Source organism: Gymnodraco acuticeps, unplaced genomic scaffold (assembly GCF_902827175.1).
Source record: "Gymnodraco acuticeps unplaced genomic scaffold, fGymAcu1.1, whole genome shotgun sequence".
Taxonomy (NCBI): domain Eukaryota; kingdom Metazoa; phylum Chordata; class Actinopteri; order Perciformes; family Bathydraconidae; genus Gymnodraco; species Gymnodraco acuticeps.
Genome location: NW_022990054.1, coordinates 2457944 through 2478535, shown reverse-complemented (window position 1 = coordinate 2478535; position 20592 = coordinate 2457944). Strand labels below are relative to the sequence as shown.

At 41.3% G+C, this 20592-nt stretch overlaps 2 protein-coding genes across 2 annotated transcripts; one reads left to right on the top strand and one right to left on the bottom strand.

Annotated features, from left to right (window-relative positions):
• Nucleotide 1: 1 nt before the first annotated feature.
• On the bottom strand, nt 2–3084 carry tmem17 (transmembrane protein 17). Its single transcript, XM_034215975.1, has 5 exons — nt 2891–3084; nt 2638–2741; nt 1144–1257; nt 459–602; nt 2–310 (listed from the first exon to the last, which is right to left on the bottom strand). Exons 1-5 carry the CDS (start codon nt 3003–3005, stop codon nt 233–235), a joined length of 555 nt encoding a protein of 184 aa, XP_034071866.1. The 5' UTR covers nt 3006–3084; the 3' UTR covers nt 2–232.
• A 767-nt stretch (nt 3085–3851) lies between these two features.
• LOC117545915 (E3 ubiquitin-protein ligase TRIM47-like) lies at nt 3852–6952 on the top strand. Its single transcript, XM_034215942.1, has 6 exons — nt 3852–4474; nt 4553–4648; nt 5024–5257; nt 5681–5837; nt 5940–5984; nt 6074–6952. Exons 1-6 carry the CDS (start codon nt 3890–3892, stop codon nt 6595–6597), a joined length of 1641 nt encoding a protein of 546 aa, XP_034071833.1. The 5' UTR covers nt 3852–3889; the 3' UTR covers nt 6598–6952.
• The last annotated feature ends 13640 nt before the right edge of the window (nt 6953–20592 follow it).

Here is a 20592-nt window from a genome sequence, read left to right as displayed (position 1 = left end):
GTGTGTTTTAAACGATTCATTTATTGCAAAGCTACAAAAAAAAAAACATTACAATTAATGTGGGTACAATATAAAAATAAATACGTTCACGTTCTCTTTGATACTCAATTGAGGTGAGAAATGTTACCATGTACGACATGTAATACCAAAAAAGGCACATTATTTTTTGTTGTCTGAGTCTGGGAGATACAGATGTCCATACAGATGTGTGGTAGACACGCAGCTTCATAATTCAGTCAAACTGCCGGAGATGAAACTGCCTCTCTGTGTGTCTGACCAGGTCCCGCAGCGCCACAAACCCAAAGAGGGCCTGGATAATTCAGGAATAAATTAAACATTATATACAAATTAAACCAGTGACAATCAACCAACGCCAAGTATAGAAAACATGCTGAACATAATATTTAAGTATATGCAAAAACAATTGAAGTCAGTTTTTAAAAAGAATGCTATGGTACCTGTGTGAGTATGAATATGGCGAGAACTATGTGAACCCCCCTCTCCAAGGGTTGAATGAGAATGGCTTCATTGAAGAGCTGAAAGAGGATTAGTGGGAACTGCAGCAGGATGCTCAGCAGCCAAAAACCAGCCAGCTCCGGGACCTTTCAAACACACACGTTACATTAATCCCTGTCTGTTGGGTTACATTATGTTATTTGGCAGACGCTTTTATCCAAAGTGTAGCATATCCCTCCGAAATAAGGTCGTAGACTTTACTGATGATTTAGAATTTATTGAAACTCCAGAATCAACGTAAGAGCTTGTGCCTCTTCGGGGGGTGCTAACACTTAAACATACACTTTATTCTTTACTTTCTCCGTCTTTATATGTAGAAGATATTCCTTTTCTCCGTCATGTTGTTTCCATAGCAACAACAACTTCCTGTCAACAGCGTAAACTCACCTTCAAAATAAAAGCATCTAAATAAAACAGGAAGTTAACCTAAATTACATTTAAGACGTATATAAAACTGCAACGAAAGTAACAAACAATATAATATCCTTTTCAGTTTCACAGAACACAAATTGGGTTATTTACACAAAGAGACTCACAACATGTTAATACCATAGACATGCCTGTGGGTGAGTGTTGACCCATTTTCCCTCCAACTGTATCTTTACATTTGTGTGAGTGATGCACCACCTTTTCTTGTAGGTTCCCAGCATAGCCGAGAAAGAGTCTAATGGCCTCGATCAGAGTCATCACGATGAGAACTGTGACGAGGATGAACTTGTAGTAGTCTGGCAAGGCAGGATACTGATAGAAATGACAAATACAACAATGCAGTTAAGTAAACTGAATTTAAGTTAAAGACATTATTGTAAGTGACTTTTATGAAATTAGGAAATAGTCTGACTTGTTTAAAGTTCACTTAAAATGAATGCCTGTAAAAACAACAAATGACCGCCTGAATTTGACAACAATAAGGCCCACGAATCAGCCTTTGGGGATCATTTGTTCACTTAGCTGCTACCTCAATATTTTAAATCTGCTTTTTTTGGTCACTGATACTTTTCTCCTGGGAAGTACTACGTTTTGCGTCAAAGGTATTTAAAAAATAATGCATTACAAGGATTAATTGCTTGGTGAGCTTATAGTGTTACTTGAACTGACTTTTAGAAGAGGATGTCATGCAGTCTGACAATGTGAAACTACTACTGATGGTCAAACCGTTATCCAATTGAGTCTGGGAATTTAATGAGTTCCTCCTTAAATAGACTATTATTTGAATCATATTGGCGACCCCAATTATCACGCATTTACACAACTTGATCATTTAAAGGTGGGGTAGGTAAGTTTGGGAAACCGGCTCGAGATACACTTTTTGTTATATTCCATGGAAAGCTCTTAACATCTCGATAGCAATGAATATCTAAAGTGCTTTGACAAAAAAATCCATAAAAGAAATTCATCTGTGAAAGCCGTGGCGCTGTAAAAAGCACGACCAATCATTTTAGCCGGCTAAAGTAACTGGATGGCCTACCTGCCTGTCAGCCTTCCATCTGTGCACAAACTTATCTCGTGCCCTCATTGGTCATGTGCGCGTACGTGTGTGTTGGAGGAGGGGCTCTGTAAGGAAGTGGCAGATTTTTTCCGGCTGTGTATTTTCAAATTCTAGCGCACTGGAGCTGGTTTCTCCAAAATTACCTACCCCACCTTTAACAATTAAAGTTTATAAATGATAACATTTGTCTTTCCCATTAGCCCAATGTCTTCACCCCCTCTATTTTACTCACCTCCAACCTCACTTTTTTTTTTTTTTTATCCTTACAGTCTTTTTTTCTATGTAGATAAATGTTATCGAATCAGCAAAACATAATTTATAGTAAAGACCATGTCCGGCCCATCCTCTTTTTTTCTCTCCACATAGAGATATCATCAAACCAGAGGGAATTTCTCGATATGGCAGCAGAATTTTGCCATTTAATAAAGGTCATTTTAAATGTTATATCAAGGTCTATATTTTTCATATTCCTTACTTTTAAATAACAAACCACGTTTAGTGACCTCCCCAGTTGTTCCCCACAACAAGTGTACACAGTGCTTGTTTATTTATTTATTTGGGTGGGTTGGTGGGCGGGGGAACAAGATGATTTAGTTTTATAATTAACCTGACTTTCTCTCTGCATGGCTTACCTTGAGTTGCAGCATTACAGTTTCACTGATCCACCACAGGGGGAAGAACCACATGTTAAAGTACAGAGACATCTGGAGGTGGAGACTAGACAGAACCTTCTTGCCTGAAAAACAAAACAAAGAAACATGGATAACATACCAACCCATATTAAGCAGCAGCTACTGTAAAACTACGCGAGAGACAAATATAGCTCAACCCAGGCTGTTATTTGTAAGCTAACATAAATGCTAATGTATCTTTAGCTGGGTTTACCGTGTGGCAGAAACGTGTCATTCTCTCTGGCGACAGGCCGAGACCGACTCTGGTCGAACAACACATTCCGAGAGAAGTCTTCTAAACGTTTTCTGATGGTCTCTGACAGGTCCATGGTGTAAAATGTTTTCTGCTAAGCCCAAACATGACCAGAGGGAAAACACACCGCCCCTTCCTCAACACAATGTACGCTGCGGTCGTCTCCTTGGATACCAGAAAAAAAATCTCGCGTTCCGCTCAAATCTCGCATGAAAACCGTCTTCTCGTTCCCCTCAGTGTTTGATAAAGAGTTCCCCTTGTTCCTCAGTTTCCTCAGTTGTGTCCTTGTTTAGTCCCTTAAAATATTTTAAAGACACAATGTATCGCACAGACAGCTATTTAAATGTTCTAAACGATTAACTGTATAGCCTATATAGCCATACAACTATAACAAAATCATCACACTTTCGCCCAGGGGTTTAACATCACATTCCATGACTATAAAATACCGTGAAACTGGGTTGTAGTATTTTTGGCTGCAATGCTTACAAATCAAATATCTATGTAAATGACATCGCCAGGTTTCCCCATGATATTGGACTAATCATTTAGTCAATATCAATTCAGATTGATTGATACTTGCATCCCTATTAGAGGTAGGGGTTCACTTGGTCATTATTTTTTAAATATAGTGTTACAATTTGACAACCCACTTTAAGCAACAACTAGTGTAAAACTAAGTCAAGAAAGTGATGCTCATGGGGTTTAAATCTGGTGAGTTCCCCGATCACACAGGTGTTCATTTCAGGGGTAGGCCTATCCCCTCGATTTTTTTAAATTGTTGTTTTAATAAATCTAGTCTAGGAATCAAAAATTCCCATTTCACAATCAGTTACACTGATTTAAAGTAAAACAAAGTTTATTTCATGAATGCAAAAGTTACACAACTCACTCACTCCCACGCCACGCAACACCCATCTGATTTCCGAGAAAACGAAAGTGAACAGAGCTGTAATAAAGATGGAAGAGTGCTGTACGGAGCCAGATCCGTTATCCTGCTCGATATGCTTCGACAGATTGAAAAGCCCTGTGACTCTTCACTGTGGCCACAGCTACTGTATGGACTGCGTGAACGGATACTGGGACCAGGAGAACCACCGCGGGGTTTACAGCTGTCCCCAGTGCAGACGCACTTTCAGTCGCAGACCTGTGCTGAACAAAAACACAGTGCTGGCTGATCTGGCAGAGAAAGTGTCAGGGCCTGAACCACCCACCCGGCCTGCTGTGAAGGATGAAGTGGGCCCGGGGGATGTGGAGTGTGATTTCTGCACTGCGAGGAAGCTGAAAGCTGTCAAGTCCTGCCTGGTGTGTCTGGCTTCTTACTGTGCAACTCACTTGGAGCCCCACTATGTGTCTGAGGCTTTCAAAAGGCACACGCTGGTGGAAATCACTTCTTCCATGCAAGAGAAGATCTGCTCCAAACATGACAAGCTGCTGGAAGTCTACTGTCGCAGTGACGGCCAATGCATTTGCCTGCTGTGTGTGATGGATGAACACAAAGGTCATGACACTGTCTCCGCTGCAGCAGAGAGGAAAGACAAACAAGTAAGAATAATTATATTGGCCACACGATTGCATATTAAATATTTCAAAGTAATATTGTAAAGTATATATTTTTTTCAGAAAGAATTTGGAAAGAAAAAACTGACATATCTGAAAGGAATACAGAAGAAAGAGAAGCAGCTGCAGCAGCTAAAACAAAAAATTAAAGCACTTCAGGTGAGTTATGTTGTATTTTCTATTAAAAGTAAGAAACAAAAGAAAGAGTTTGGTGGCCTTATAATGTGGCACAAAGTCATGGGAGTTGTAGTCTTCATCATCATCCTGGATTGGATTCCTTTATTGTTCTTCAGTGAGGAGTTTTTTTTTTTTACCAGGACTCCTCTCCAAAATAAACTATAAAGTAGTTTCACAATATGCTTAAAGGGGATATGAAACATGCCGTTATCTTGATTTAAAGAATAAAGGTCTTTGCTTGGTTTGAATATTGTTGGAAACATTTCTATAAAGTAAGCACACAACTAAAAATACCCTTTTTTCCACATTATACTTCAAAATACCTGACATTATTTGTATTTGGTTTCCCTCTGCTAGTTTTCAGGAGATGCAGCGGTTGATCAAAATGAGAAAGCCTACGCTGAAATGGTCCGGATGGCGGATGAGAGGCGCTGTGCCACTAAAGATCTGATCAGAGTTCAGCAGAAGGCTGTGGTGAGTCGAGCCGAGGCGTTCGTGGACCGTCTGGAGAAGGACATCTCCAAGCTGAGAAAGGGACAGGATGACCTCAAACAGCTGTCACTCACTGAGGATCACATTCATTTCCTGCAGGTACACAGACAGTCAAACATAGATTATTCAGGGCTACAGTTCATATTGTGTTTAGCCTTTTAGGTAGATAACACTTGCACTTGCTGCTCTTTTTCAATGCACTCTGATGCCTCTTAAACTGTCACCTGATTTTGTGTAAGTATTAATATCATCCCATCACTGCCATCATTTTGAGTTGTGATCACAATGTGAATTTGCACTATCCTCCTTAATGCACTATTATATGATCTTACATTTGAATTTATTTTCTATTCTATGCTTATTTTATGTCTATTTATGTCTTTTATCGGTAATTGTGTTCTATGAGATGTCAATCCTCTACTGTGAAGCACATAGGACTGCAATTCTTATATGAAAGGGGCTATACAATTAAAGCTTATGATTATTATTATTATTATTATTATTGTTTTCATGTGTTTCTAGAGCTGCCAGGCCATCTTTGACTGTCCGGAAGCTGACCTGTCCTCTGATGTTGACATCGAACAACAAACCCCTTTTGACTTTGTCAAAAGGGCTATATCTGATTTGAGAGACAGAATGGAAAATGTTTCCATAGCTATTGCAGAAATATCTCAGACAAGTAAGAAGATATTTCCTTTAAAAATATATTTACTGGAACGATGAGATAATGTTTAATAGCCAGTTTATTAAATGTTCTGCTGTCATGTTTTTTTACGTTTAGTTCAAGCTGATCCTGACCCTCAGACAAGACAGGAGCTCTCCCTTTGTGAGTCCTGGCATTTTCTACATGAACTGCTGTGCCTTCCTTACAAGTTATAATAAACACACTGAATTATATTAACTTCTACATTTCAGATTCCAGCAGCCTCAGTTTGGATCCCAACACAGCATTTGAAAACCTTTTGCTCTCTGAGGGAAACCGCAAAGTAACCTGGATTAAACAAGCTCAGAGGTATCCCTTGCACCCAGAGAGGTTTACCCAATATGATCAGGTGTTGTGCACTGAAGGCTTATCTGGAGTCTGCTACTGGGAGGTTGAGTGGCGGGGGAGCAGGGTTGAGGTCGCTGTGTGCTATAAAGGGGCAGATTTGGAGGAAAGTGGCTTTGGGGGTATAGCAAGTCACTCCTGGTGCATTTCTCTTTCAAATGTTGGTTGCGCCTATTGGCACGGTGGAATCAAAACCAAAATACCCATTAACTGCTCCTCTACTGTAGGTGTGTATCTGAACCACAAGGCAGGGACTCTGTCCTTCTACAGCGTGTCTGACTGTGGGGAAATAACGCTCCTTCACAGAGTCAGCACCACATTCTCCCAGCCTCTGTACCCCGGCCTCATGGTCTCCAGAAGGGCCTCAGCCAGGATAGTGTGTGCAAAATAAATCCACTGCCAAGGTGTGCTCGAGTGAAGTAAGGCAGTATGTTCATTCTGCGTTTGTATTAAAGACGAGTGCTAAAAATATGTTCATTTCAATTATATATTGTCTGTAGCTTATTATCTGATTCTATTCTTTATTATGGTTTTTGTTAGAAAAAAAGGGTGAAGATAATGATGAGACAGATGTGAGGTTTTGGTGTGTATCATGTTTCTCATCCTGTAATGGAAATTGTAAACTCATCATGCATGTTAAGTTATTAAGTAGAACAATTCTATATAAATGTAATAGATACTCAAACTCCTCTTGCTTTGTCATGCATTTAATGTTTTTAATCAATAAAAAATATGTTTCAGAGAAATGCTTCATTTTATTCTAACAAATAATGTTAAAACATAGTTTCAATAAAAAAAGCTATTTTACAATATGAAAATTCATTGTGTCAAAAAGTTTAGTTTTGTCAAGTACATTTCATATTTATGGCAACATTTGTATGTAGGCCATTTGTATAGTATGTAAGTAAAGTTGTACTACAATCAGATACGTACATGGAGATTCAAACAAGAAACATAATTGTAGGTGATTCATTTATTTTTATTTTGTTTGTAAAAACAAAATTCAATCTTTTATCATATGCTCAGGGGCTAAGAGTATGTCTTTTTTTCAGATTCCTTCAAAAATACTATACAGACAATGGATGTTTTTCACATAAATACAGTGTTGTTAAACTAGGGCTAAAATATCCACCCCTTCATTCTTTGAATAGAAGTATAAAGTATGATAACATTGAGAAAAAGGCCACTCATGTAAAGTACGAGTAGACTTTGAGACCTCTTTGACAGTAGGTTATGTACTGTAGGTTACTGCTCTCACACTGACACTCCCACAGAACAGTCAGTGAGAACACTCCAATAGTAGGCTTGTTTGAGACGCGTTGCGGCTCGCCTCGAAAGTAGACGAGAATAGCCGATCGCAGCCGGGGGAGGTCTCAAAAAGCTGGCCTGAAGTCGGACAGCTCGGAGTCGGCTTCGTCTTCTTCTTCTTCTCTCGGTTTTTTGGCGGATTGCAAACAACTTTAAGGTGCATACCGCCACCTCCGGAGTCGGCTTGACTCGGTTTGCATTTATAAAGAATGCACACGTGTTTAATCGTTAATGTCAGATATGTTCAGGTCGTTTTCTCCACCGTGACCTATTGAAAACTCCCTCCGACACAAGGTGCAGAAGACCCGAGACAGATCTCCACTCACGGGCTTTACCCAACTGTGTTTTTCTTCCCACTGTTTGTTGTAAGACACAAGTCTTTTCCTTTTAGAAGGGCCAGGGCCCAGAACCACATCCTCTCTCTCTTCTCCTCTTTCATTATCACCTCCTCCACCGGCAGGGCTCATTTTCCCACACGACTGAACAGACTGACATGCCACACAAACAATGATGCCGCACCCGCGGCCCACCGGAGAAAATCTCTCTCTCTCACACACACACACACACACACCACACACACACACACACACACACACACACACACACACACACACACACACACACACACACACACACACACACACACACACACACACACACACACACACACACACACACACCACACACACACACACACACACACACACACACACACACACACACACACACACACACACACACACACACACACACACACACACACACACACACACACACACACACACACACACACACGTAGTGTTGCGTACCGGTACGCCGAACCGGTACTGGACTTGTAAAAAGTTTCGGTTCAAGTCCAGTTAAAACCGGAACGTCGGGAACCGGTACTTGGACTCGCAAACAAATTACCACTTACGTATATTCTGGTGTCTGTGGTTATTTAAACATTCCCTGATAAACGTTATTCAGCGTAAATAAATGAGTGCTAATTCCAGTGTGCTCAGTGTACAACATCACATGTCATTTCACCTTCGATTCACGGTTTGAAAACGTAGCATTTGGCCACATGCTAATGCTAACCGGAAGTGAATAATTTTCAGAATAAAAGTATTAAATTAATAGTGTGAACTTCCGTTTTTTTCAGAATAAAATTGATTTAAATTAAATAGTGTATTTAATTCAAAATTACGCCATATGAACATTGATTTTAATTTCTAACAGTATGTATGTACATCACTATGTATGTAGTATGTACTGTATAATGTACACATGTAGAGTTGTAGAAAAGACATGGTGTACAGACAGTACACTCTGACTGTACAGTCACTACAGTGTAGCCCAGGCATCCTCAAACTACGGACTTCGGTCCGGATCCGGACCGAACCACCACTGTCTCCGGACTCTGAGCAAATTATACTTTTCATATGTATTATCTCTCTGTATTATATGTGAGACATCGCCACAACGCATTCACAACGAGTCAAAATTCTCCGCTATGTCCACTGCAAACAGCGCTCTGCATGTCTGACTGTTCCACTGTGTTCCACCTGTGTGTGTCAACGCTTTGGTCCAATCACATTCAGCATCCAGTCAGCGTTTTTCCCCCCCAAACAATCTGCGAATCAGAGGCACAGTAGGGCGGGTCTTCGCGGACTGCGGGTGGGAAAAATGTGTGTGTCTCTTTCAACCTGTCTAAGTCAGAGCGAGAATTAAAAAAAAAAAAGATTCAGAGCGAGAGTTAACAGCTCATCTAGTTCCATCTGTACTGTAGCTAGTAGCCTAGTTTCACCTACCGGGGTGGCAACTGACACCCTAAAAATAGGCCTTGCCACCCCAGTTGGCAGCTTTGTTTTGAAAGAAAAGTTGTGGCTCATCGGACATTTATGAGAGAAAGTCTCTAATGTCCGAGTGCAAGTGAATGCAGCACAAGATGCACGTCATGTAACCCCGGTCCTGGCGTGAGCGTGGACATACGATTGGCGGCGATTTCATTTTGAACTGGACGGCGCAAAACGAGAAGCATTCGGACCCAAGCACTGAAGGAATGAGGTATTTGCGGTCTACACTGACAGAGAAGAGTCTGTCAGTTTGGCTGTACTCAGCATTGAATCAAAACGTACTAAAGCTGTTGATCTTAATACGTTTGTGAGGCGTTTTGCTGAACAAAACGGTAATCGCCGCATTCAGCTGTAATAGACATGTCAACTTGATGCTCTGCTCACGGATGAGCATACACAACTATTAAGATGATGACCTTACGTGTGTAAATATATTTTTTTCTTTGAGGGGGTCTGCCCCCAAAAAACTGTTTTAAGTCCTGAGAAAGTCAAATAAGACGGTGTGTAAAACTACACTGCCCAGCCAAAAAAAAGTAACCACTTTGATTTAACTAGGCCAGTAGGTAAGGACTTTCCACTGGATAATAACTGAAGTATAAAAGAATGCATGACTGAAGTGATGGAGACCATGTTGAAGGCAAACAAAAAGAGGAAATAACAGGTCAAATCAAGCAAATCCCCCTCTCAGATTCCACAGCAACCAGAAGAACATAAATACTGGCTGGTGATTTGATTCATCAGCTTTGTGATGGAATAAAAAATGCACAGTGCATTTCCTTAGCTGTGGGTGAGTCCACTGACACCACTGACAATGCTCAGTTGCTGGTGTTTGTGAGTTTTTATGATGAGGCAAAGGGGGAGTTTGTTGAAGATGTGTTGGGCCTGACGAACCTCAGTGGACACACAAGGGGGCAAGACATTTATAAAGCAATAATGGGAATGCTGAATGAAAGAGGGTGCAGCTGCCTTTATTCATAACTGTGCAGCTCTTACACTGCGACTCTGAGGGGTCAAGCACAGACACAATAACAATGAAAACTGCTGCATACAGATTATTTTTGTTTTTGCAACCTCGTGTTAAGAATCTTGTTGCAATTGTTTAAAAGTTTGAATGACCGTAATAAACGGACCTTTGTCTTATTGAAACATTTATTTTGGACCTTTAAGATTTGTATTTGAGTACCCCTGCTGTAGCCTATACTGCAGGGGTACTCAAATACAAATCTTAAAGGTCCAAAATAAATGGGCCCCCGGACCCTCCTAGAGGAGGTTAGGTCCACCCCCATCTAAACCATGTTCACATGGATAGGATACTAAATACATTTGCACACTTTTTTTTTTTTTTCCGCAGTTGGCGTCGTGGTGAATGAAGTCATCACCCGCCAGTCGGTGAAAACCGGGTCGCTGAGCCGCAACGGGGGTGAATAACCCGGTGGTCCCCAGCAGGAAGGAGAGCTGCCCGGCTGCAGGCGAGGGCACAGCGGCGGCGGGCACGAAGTCCTCGGGAGGAAAGAGCCGTGGACAGGGGAGAGGCCCTACGGGGGGGGGCGTCCGAAGCTGCCGTTGAGGCGAACCGTGAGCCGCGGTAAGAGGAGAGGCCAGGCAGGGTCCCGGAGCGCGCCACCCACGGGCCGATGAAGGCATGGGCGACGTCCGAAACTGTCGAGGCGAGATGGGGTCCAGGAGTGCACCACCCAGGCGCCGAAGGAAACTTGAGTGGTGTCTGGAACCGCCGTTGAGAGTGTCCACACGAGGTCAACCGGCTGGTCGAACCTCCTCTCCGGCACCAGAAAGAAAACAAAAACTCAAAAGGGTCGATAGCCGTTAGCTGTTGCCGTTAGCTGGCAGCCATCGGTAGCTGCTAGCCGTAGTTAGCCAACGTGGTTAGCTGCTAGTTGTCGTTAGCTAGCGCAGCTGGGACGTGCAGCTGCACGCCCCGAAGAAACCCCACGAGGCAGCAATCGGGTTCATCCCTACCCAGCAGGTCGTGCATCGTCCCCTCTGTAGTCGGAAGGCAGATGCGGGAATGGCGAGCAACATCCCCAGCCATTCGGCGAGGCGCGCACCGAGCCTCAGTCCACGTGCCTGTAGCAGCCACGGTCGACTCCAAAAGATCCCCGGCATTTCGAGAAAGAAACCTGAGTTTCCTTTGCCGTGTTCGGGTCCGTCTCGGAAACTTCCCAAGACGCTGTCAGGGTCACCAGTGTAGTGCCGAGAGAAAGGGAGTCGGAGGCGGTGCATCGAAGGTGCAAAACTGTCTTTAATGAGCAGCAGAAATGCAGGTGTTGTCGGGTCGCAGCCCGGGACAACAAGAGAAAGAGCCAGGAGGGCACACAACATATAAAGGTAACCACATATATGTCCGTGTGGAAACAATACCCCCAACTCTAGTTCCATGTGTGGATTATGTAACCCAGTGTATTAAAGGTGGTCACCACAAAGTAATCATTTAACAAAAAGGAAGATGCAGTAGCTAACAATGATATTCACACCCGGGGTGCCATAGCCAGTGTTGCCTTTTACACCCAGATGTATATCAGGGTATTAGCGGGGGGGGGGGGGGGCGGGGGGATACGTCCCCCCCCCAATTTCATAAGGACACTGTTAAATCATCTTAGATCATTCCGATGTGCCCACCCAGGGGCTACGTCTCCAAGGTGTTACCTTCCTCAGTGCCGGTATCTAGGCTCCGAAGCCATAGATTAGATGCTCACCGGTACTATTCTGACTAGGCTCGTTGTCAGCCGGTAACCAGCTGTCTAGACACTTTGCAAACTCCGGGGAAAAGATGAACGGGACATTGGAACATCTCCGTTTATTAAGGCTATCCACAAATAACATTAACACAGACACTGTAGTATTATTTACTGCTGGCAGAGCTTTATTGGACTGCGTAGATTAAAAACATGGTTGCAATCGACCATGAGTCAAAAAAGACCCAATGGGGTTGTATTCAAAAAGAGAGGCTCGACAGACTGAATAAAATACAAATTGCCCAGCAATTTGTGCAGGGTAATGAAAGGAGGAGAACAGTTTTTGGGTCCTTTGAGGAGTCTATTTCCAGTCAGTAAATATATATATAGATATAGTGTACATTAAGAATATGTTCATGTACCAGTCAGGCCTGTGTGGGGAAGTGTTTAAGTTAGAGCTGTCCTACACGGCAGCCTTTAGTTGTGTTTTAGTTGTGTTTATATGCAAGTGGCTGCACTATGTATAGAGAAGTAATTTAGGTGTACATATAATATGCATTAAGTACTATGAGTGCATGTACCAGTCAGGCCTGTGTGGGGCAGCGTTTAAGTTAGAGCTGTCCGACACAGCAGCATACTGTATAAAGAAGTAATTTGTGGGTACATACTGTATGTGTAATATATAGATTACTTTTACTTATTGTTAATTGTTATTCCTCTAATTGTTATTTTCTCAAACGTCTTAATAAATTATCCTTCTTGCACTTAAATTAAAGGTAAATACCAATTAATTTACATTGTATTATATTTGATCTTGAAACAGTTAATATTTGAGCATACGGTTATTTACTTATGATTTTAAAACACATAGTAAAACAAATAGTCAGTAAATATGGTGAAAATAATTTCAGTTTCGTCCCCCCCATTTCAAAATCTCACCTGCGCCCCTGCAGGTGTCCATTGTGAGCGATGCTATTTACATCGTGACACACATTAGACTCTGTTTTGAAAGTATTGGTATTTATGAAAATTCCTTGTTTTGATCATACAAATTACTTATGCATGAACATCAGTGCTCAAAGTGTCCGGTAATCACTGGTACGCTGTACCAGCACTTCCTCATTTTAATCTTTGGCGTACCGTGACTTTTATTTGCGTACCGGTGTTGCAGTATAACTTGAGTCATGACAACTGGCGACATTCTATTATTTCGTCATAGGAATCCGAGGCGTGTACATTGAGGACCCATTGTTGACTTACCAGGAAATAAACATGTCGATCGCCTCGTTTGTCGTTTACGTTAATCTTTTGCTATATCTGCCTTCCTAAGATCACTTTGATGCACATTCAGTGCTCGTATGTGAGGTTGTGGGTGAGAGGTGGATATCGTGACGCTTACAGGGAGGTATCGAACATTACAAAGTAGGTGACTGTGTGGATGCCTGTTCAAAATATTGCAAACTTGAATAAATCATTTAAATTATATATTTGTGTCCAACTTTCATTTGTACATCGTTCTTAATGTGATGTATAGTATAGCTTTGATAGCTGTCCATACCTTCAGACAGCCTAAATGTAAAACACAAGTCGTTTATTCACAGCCCGAATGCTCATCGAGATGACTGGATCACTCATGACAAGTTGTGATCAGCTCCGATTAAATTGTGATATCAATTATGTAGCTATTCTAGTACTTCAGGAAAGTCGGGGGGATCAGCTGTTTTAGCGCAGTTCTCCAGTGAAGGGGGGGAGTCTCCCTCCGCAGCCGGTTGGCGTAGTTTTGGCACAATTCTGTTTTACAGACCGACGTTAACAGCAGCCCTGTCTGTGCACACGGAGACGGACTCTGTCGTCCGGTGATCTAACTGCCTTCTGGAAAAGCTTCACAAGTACGTCTGTACGCAAATGCGCTTTGTGACACAAGTGACGGTACGCATTTCAGATTGTTGCTGCGCATGCGTACCTGCGTACCAGTGATGTGCACCCCTGCTTATATTGTGTGTACACCTGTGTTTGCGACCTTAATGTTTTTCTCTTCTGCTGTTTAAGTGGTAGTTTATCTTTATTCATGTAGCCTTATGCTTAGTGTACACTGGTTAATTCTAATCTACTCAGGAATGCATATTTTGATAATTTATTATCAGTGATCGGCTTCTCAAAATGAACATATCTAAATAAAATGTATGCAGATAGTTATACTTCCAGATCAGCAACTCATCACAATCCTTGGTGTGGATTAAAATGTTATTTGCTTGGGGGAAACAGGAAGTCAGCGTGCCAGTCCGCCTCAGAGATCACGTCAGACTTCCAGTGGTCCGAAGTGAGATAGTACGGAAAGATATTCACAATAAACTCCTGTAGTGGTAGCAAATCTGACCTTAATATGGATTTCAATTGGACTTGGACTTGGCGTCATAATTATAATTATGACTTTTCTGTGGCGCAAACAGGCTGCCATACATACCCGACGTTACAGCAAAAGCTAGCTCTGTTCACTTAATGTACTGTAGCTGTGGCAGGAGTTTGTCATTGTGTTATACTGTCACTGCTGCTTAATACTTAAATAGAAATGTTCCCTTTGTTAACATACTATCTATATGGTCATTTCTGTATGCTCTTTTTTTTTTTTTAAATCTCTGTTGTGTTACAGTTTTACAACAAAAAAACTCCCCTCCAACGTCCACCCTCCATTACTATCCCACCTCTTCCTTCAGTGTCTCTGTGTAGCTGCTCAGAGTAGAGTTGAAGAGAGGTCTACTGGTGAAATGTAGTAACACAGATTATATACTGCAAAAAGGTAGGTGCATTGTGGAAGATTGTTTAAGAACATTTAATAAAAGAGATCAATATTAACCAATTCAAGCAATACATTTTAAAAAGGCCTTATATTGTATGTTCTGTTCTTTCATATTTTCCATTTTACTTCATTTAGTTTTGTAATACAAACCAGATTATCAAGGCAAGGCAAGGCAAGGCAAGTTTATTTATATAGCACTTTTCAACACAAGGCAATTCAAAGTGCTTTACAAAAAATGAAAGAGATTAAGAAAATGGCATTTAAAATCATTAAAAAGAAAAGCTAATAAAATAAACATTAAAAGAAAAAATACATGGATAAAAGTTACAGTGCAGTCAATTAAACATTAAAAGAAAAAAAGTACATGGATAAAAGTTACAGTGCAGTCTAAGATATGAATAGTTCAATTAAAAGCAGCGACAAAAAGAAAAGTCTTCAGTCTTATCAGGTTAAAAAGCGCTGGTAGCAATCAGCATGCATGAGTTGATTGATATGTCTGCCTTAAAAACAGTTTTCTAAAACATAATATTTGATTCGATACTCATTAATGTTGAAATATACTCAAGTAGTGGAATTTTTTTTAATTTTTTTTTATGCACAAATAAATATGAGACCGTGAGACAGAAGCAGCCATGGGGGTATGTACCAATAACACCAGACAGAGCTCTGTGCAGTGAGGGGGAAATTAAGGGGCTTTCTGTTTAGGGGCCCCTATTTGAAAGCTTCGGATCTGGGGGGTTTCACATATCTATATTGTGTTTTTAGGATTGTGCATTTATTTATAATGCAGGAAAAAACCAGCGTACCTGGAAAAACCCAACTTTAGCTTATTTTACAATCAATTAGATTAAATTAGATATTTCTTTTCAATTACTTTCTAGGGGATTATTTCTTAAAACGTCTGAAAAAGGAAACCACTCTCTTTCTCATTCGCTGTAAAACATTTCGCCTCTTTGGTAATCCTGTGCGCGTTTTGTCGACATCGCCCTGATCAGTAATAATTTCGTAATCATTGACAGGAACATCCGATGCGTCAGAATGGTCCAGTCTGCAGATGGCCATCCACCTGACAGCATCTGTTACATAAGGGCAGCAGTCCAGGTGACCCATTGTTACAAAGCTGTGGGTCAGGGCTTGCTCGGGTGTGATTCGTGAGTTAGCATCCAGGTCAAATAACCGTTTAAGCAGTTGTACAAAGGCCATCCTGTCTTTCAACTCAACACTGCCCTTTTTCTCTGCGTAATCCTCCAATTTTTCATCCAAACTTGAATACTGGTCTAAAACATACTCTGAAATGTCAGACTCGACACCGGTTAGTTTCTTGTATTCCTCTGGCGTTTTCAATCTCCACTCTGGACTATTTTCCCGTTCCCTAATGAAGTACTTGGAGGAGAACTTTCCAGCATTTAGCAAGTGGTCTCCTGGTTGGCCAATAAGATGGCAAATTACTTTCATAATAAAGTATTTTGAGCCGTGAGCGAAGAGGTTAGCAAAAATATACATATCTGCAATAATACATCCCAGTGACCACATGTCTATGGCCTCAGAAATGGGGAGGCCCAAGTACACCTCTGGAGCTCTGTATGCTAGAGGTTGCTTTTCTGTTCCAATTTCTACTTCAGATGTTGGGATGGCCTCACCAAAGTCGATCAATTTAATCCTAAAGGGCTGATTCTGGTGGTTCACAAGCATGATGTTGTCATGTTTAAGGTCTGAATGAATGACGCCAATGCTCTTCAGGGCTCTGAATGCTACAAGTAGCTGCTGTGTGATTGGACGGATTTCATTAAGCGTATATGCTTTCTTTCTGTTTATCATAAAGTCCAAAAGGCTCTGATCCAACATCTCAAATGCGAGGCAAGAAATGTCTCCGAAAAAGAAATTGTCAATACATCTTATAAGGTTGTTCTTCTCTGGGTCAAGTTTCCTGATTTTTTCTAGCATTCTCACTTCTTCAACTTGATCTTCACTGTCTTTGTGAATCTTAATGGCTATAATCTCTGAGGTTTTTAGGTTGACACATTTTGCAACCTTGCCAAATGCTCCTTCTCCAATAAAGTCCAATACTCGATAGTCTGCAGACTTGCTGGAGATTATGTCTTCTTTCTCTACCTGAAATGCTTCAGAATTGTTTGTAACATCCGATGAATCTGAATGGTCCAGGGTGCAGATGCTTGACAAGCTACCTACTTCTTTTACAAAAGAGCTGCAGCCCAGGTCCTCTGACTTCTCTAGATTTGAATTGTGAGCAATGGAAGTCATGGGTTTCTCTTTCTGTGAGCTTTTCCTAAAAGATGTAATAGTAGGATCTTGACAGAAACCATCTGGCCGTGCGTCTGCATTACTGGCATTAAAACGTCTGAAAAAGGAAACCACTCTCTTTCTCATTCGCTGAAAAACATTTCGCCTCTTTGGTAATCCTGTGCGCGTTTTGTCGACATCGCCCTGATCAGTAGGTGTGATGGCGGCTGCAGCACCATCGTTGGAATTAGGTGTGGACTCGTTGTGTGTTGTGTCAATATTGGACTTCTCTACATTTGAATTGTGCGCAATGGAAGTCATGGGTTGCTCTTTCTGTGAGCCTTCCCTAAAAGATGTGATAGGAGGATCTTGACAGAAACCATCTGGCCGTGCGTCTGCATTACAGGAGATTTCCATGTCTTTCTCTCCACCACTCGAGTCAGTTTCGTAATTATTGACAGGAACATCCGATGGTTCAGAATGGTCCAGTCTGCAGATGGCCATCCACCTGACATCATCTGTTACATAAGGGCTGCAGTCCAGGTCCTCCTCCAGGTGACCCATTGTTACAAAGCTGTGGGTCAGGGCTTGCTCGGGTGTGATTTGTGAGTTAGCATCCAGGTCAAATAACCGTTTAAGCAGTTGTACAAAGGCCATCCTGTCTTTCAACTCAACTCTGCCCTTTTCCTCTGCGTAATCCTCCAATTTTTCATCCAAACTTGAATACTGGTCTAAAGCACGCTCTGAAATGTCAGACTCGACACCGGTTTGTTTCTTGTATTCCTCTGGCGTTTTAAATCTCCACTCTGGACTATTTTCCCGTTCCCTAATGAAGTACTTGGAGGAGAACTTTCCAGCATTTAGCAAGTGGTCTCCTGGTTGGCCAATAAGATGGCAAATTACTTTCATAATACAGTATTTTGAGTCGTGAGCGAAGAGGTTAGCAAAAATATACATCTCTGCAATAATACATCCCAGTGACCACATGTCTATGGCCTCAGAAATGGGGAGGCCCAAGTACACCTCTGGAGCTCTGTATGCTAGAGGTTGCATTTCTGTTCCAATTTCTACTTCAGATGTTGGGATGGCCTCACCAAAGTCGATCAATTTAATCCTAAAGGGCTGATTCTGGTGGTTCACAAGCATGATGTTGTCATGTTTAAGGTCTGAATGAATGACGCCAATGCTCTTCAGGGCTCTGAATGCTACAAGTAGCTGCTGTGTGATTGGACGGATTTCATTAAGCGTATATGCTTTCTTTCTGTTTATCATAAAGTCCAAAAGGCTCTGATCCAACATCTCAAATGCGAGGCAAGAAATGTCTCCGAAAAAGAAATTGTCAATACATCTTATAAGGTTGTTCTTCTCTGGGTCAAGTTTCCTGATTTTTTCTAGCATTCTCACTTCTTCAACTTGATCTTCACTGTCTTTGTGAATCTTAATGGCTATAATCTCTGAGGTTTTTAGGTTGACACATTTTGCAACCTTGCCAAATTGTCCTTCTCGAATAAAGTCCAATACTCGATATTCTGCAGACTTGCTGGAGATTATGTCTTCTCTCTCTACCTGAAATGTTTGAGACATTTTTGCTATAAAAGGTTCTTCAATGGTCTCTAAATTGAGTCGATTTAAAGTGGATTCCTTTGTCCTACACTGAATGTAACCAAATGTGATAGAAACGGTTTCTTCCTGTAGGCATTTGGAACATGGAACGTGACATCATTGTGAGGTCATACCACGCATCAAAGTAAAGAGCATTCTAAATGTGTTGATGACATCATCATGACTCCAAAGGATCGAGCCAACAGGATTCGAAATATATTCAAATGATATAAATAAATAAACACAGATCCAAACGATTTTTAAATGTATCTTTTACAATAAAAAAACAACAATATATTCCTGTTGTCCAATCCAATTTTCTTAGAAAAAAAGTTTGTTCCTGTCACTGAGACAGAGTACCACAGCTCCTTACTGCTTACAATACAAATAACAATCAGTATTTAAATAACGCCTTATTTTAAATACATACAAAAAATAAAGGTTATTCACTTAAAATCATCAGCTTGATCAAATCACTTTTGGTTTCTTCTTTACATTGCAGAATAAGTCTAAGAGCTTAAACTGCGTACCTCAAAATAGTTCATTCCACTTTCCAGTGATGATCGACCCGACCCAGTCCCCCATGGTTGTTTTTGTGAGCGGCATAGAGTGGTGCAGTGACGAGTCCTAAAACCCGGAAATGAGTTAGCATTTTACCACTACCGGTTCCCTCGTCTCAGAGTCAATGGGATTTCTCCATAGGATTTGGGAAAATATCTGGAAATAAGGTCTGTGGTTGAGACACATTTAAGAGACAGATCACGTTTTGTTCTACGACATTAAATACATCAGCAGTGACCCCACTGATGATTTTTGAAGAGTTTACATGTCTGAAAAACGATGGTTGTTAACAAGTGGCTGAATAGGACTACAGAAGTTGTCGAGGACGTTGTACGTCATTACACTGAACACGTGAACACTCCTCTGAACACGTAAATACTGCCCCAGAACAGGGGCAACGTTTGTTTGCCCCTGTTCTCTTTGAAAGCAAGTACCTGCCTCCTAGGGTTGCCAACTTCCAAAAATGGAGAAACGGGACACATGCATGTGTCCCCCGCGCGCGTGCGCGCAAAGATTTTCGGGTTTCTGGCGGATTTAGTTACTTTTTTAGTTACTCCACCTCCTCACCTGCTGCGACCTCGGTGAGAGGAGGACACAGCTCTTTTAGAATATCCCGAACAGTTTTGGGGCCAAGCACATTGGCTGTTATCATCTCAGCCTTTGTTCTTCCACATTGCATTTTCTTTGCAATGTTCGAATCACTAAACATGGCACTTGCCCGCTTATTACTGCAGTCCATGCTGTTGTAACTCAAACCATGCTTAACTGTGTGATACACTGATGTTACCTCACATGCAGCAACTTTGTCTTGTTCTGCAGTTGAACTGCTGAAGAATTTAGTTATATTTGATGCACCTTTATTTTGTGTTGCTCCCTTGTGCATTTCTGTGCCAGCATGCTGTTTAAGTAAATACATTTGTTCCTGCTCAAGATTAGATTCAACTTTATTGTTATTGCACATATTACAGGTACTGAGACAACGAAATGCAGTTTAGCTTCTAACCAGGTGCAACAAGCAGTAAAGTGAAAAATAATGTACACAATAGACAGAATAAAATATAGAATGAATTGAATGATGAATAAACAGTGAGGGGTATGAATACACTAGATATCATATCAGCCTGTGAGCAGTATGAACAGTGTGTATGAATATGCTAAGATATATAAAGTATGAAAACGGTAAGCATTGCAAGTATAGTATAAAATATATAGATATTAATTCCATGATGATAAACATTGTGGAACAATCATGAAAAATGGGAATGGATGGGGCGACGTAAAACTGACACAAAACAACAACAAACTTTTGCAGAGCCAATTGGAGAGTTTCATCAGCAGCACGGGGT

Coding starts and splice junctions, on each gene's coding strand:
- tmem17 (XM_034215975.1), bottom strand. CDS start 3,005: ATGGACCTGTCAGAGACCATCAGAAAACGTTTAGAAGACTTCTCTCGG. Junction 2,742..2,890: donor TGACACGTTTCTGCCACACG/GTAAACCCAGCT, acceptor TTTGTTTTTCAG/GCAAGAAGGTTCTGTCTAGT. Junction 1,258..2,637: donor CTGTAATGCTGCAACTCAAG/GTAAGCCATGCA, acceptor CATTTCTATCAG/TATCCTGCCTTGCCAGACTA.
- LOC117545915 (XM_034215942.1), top strand. CDS start 3,890: ATGGAAGAGTGCTGTACGGAGCCAGATCCGTTATCCTGCTCGATATGC. Junction 5,838..5,939: donor TGCAGAAATATCTCAGACAA/GTAAGAAGATAT, acceptor TTTTACGTTTAG/TTCAAGCTGATCCTGACCCT. Junction 5,985..6,073: donor AAGACAGGAGCTCTCCCTTT/GTGAGTCCTGGC, acceptor TCTACATTTCAG/ATTCCAGCAGCCTCAGTTTG.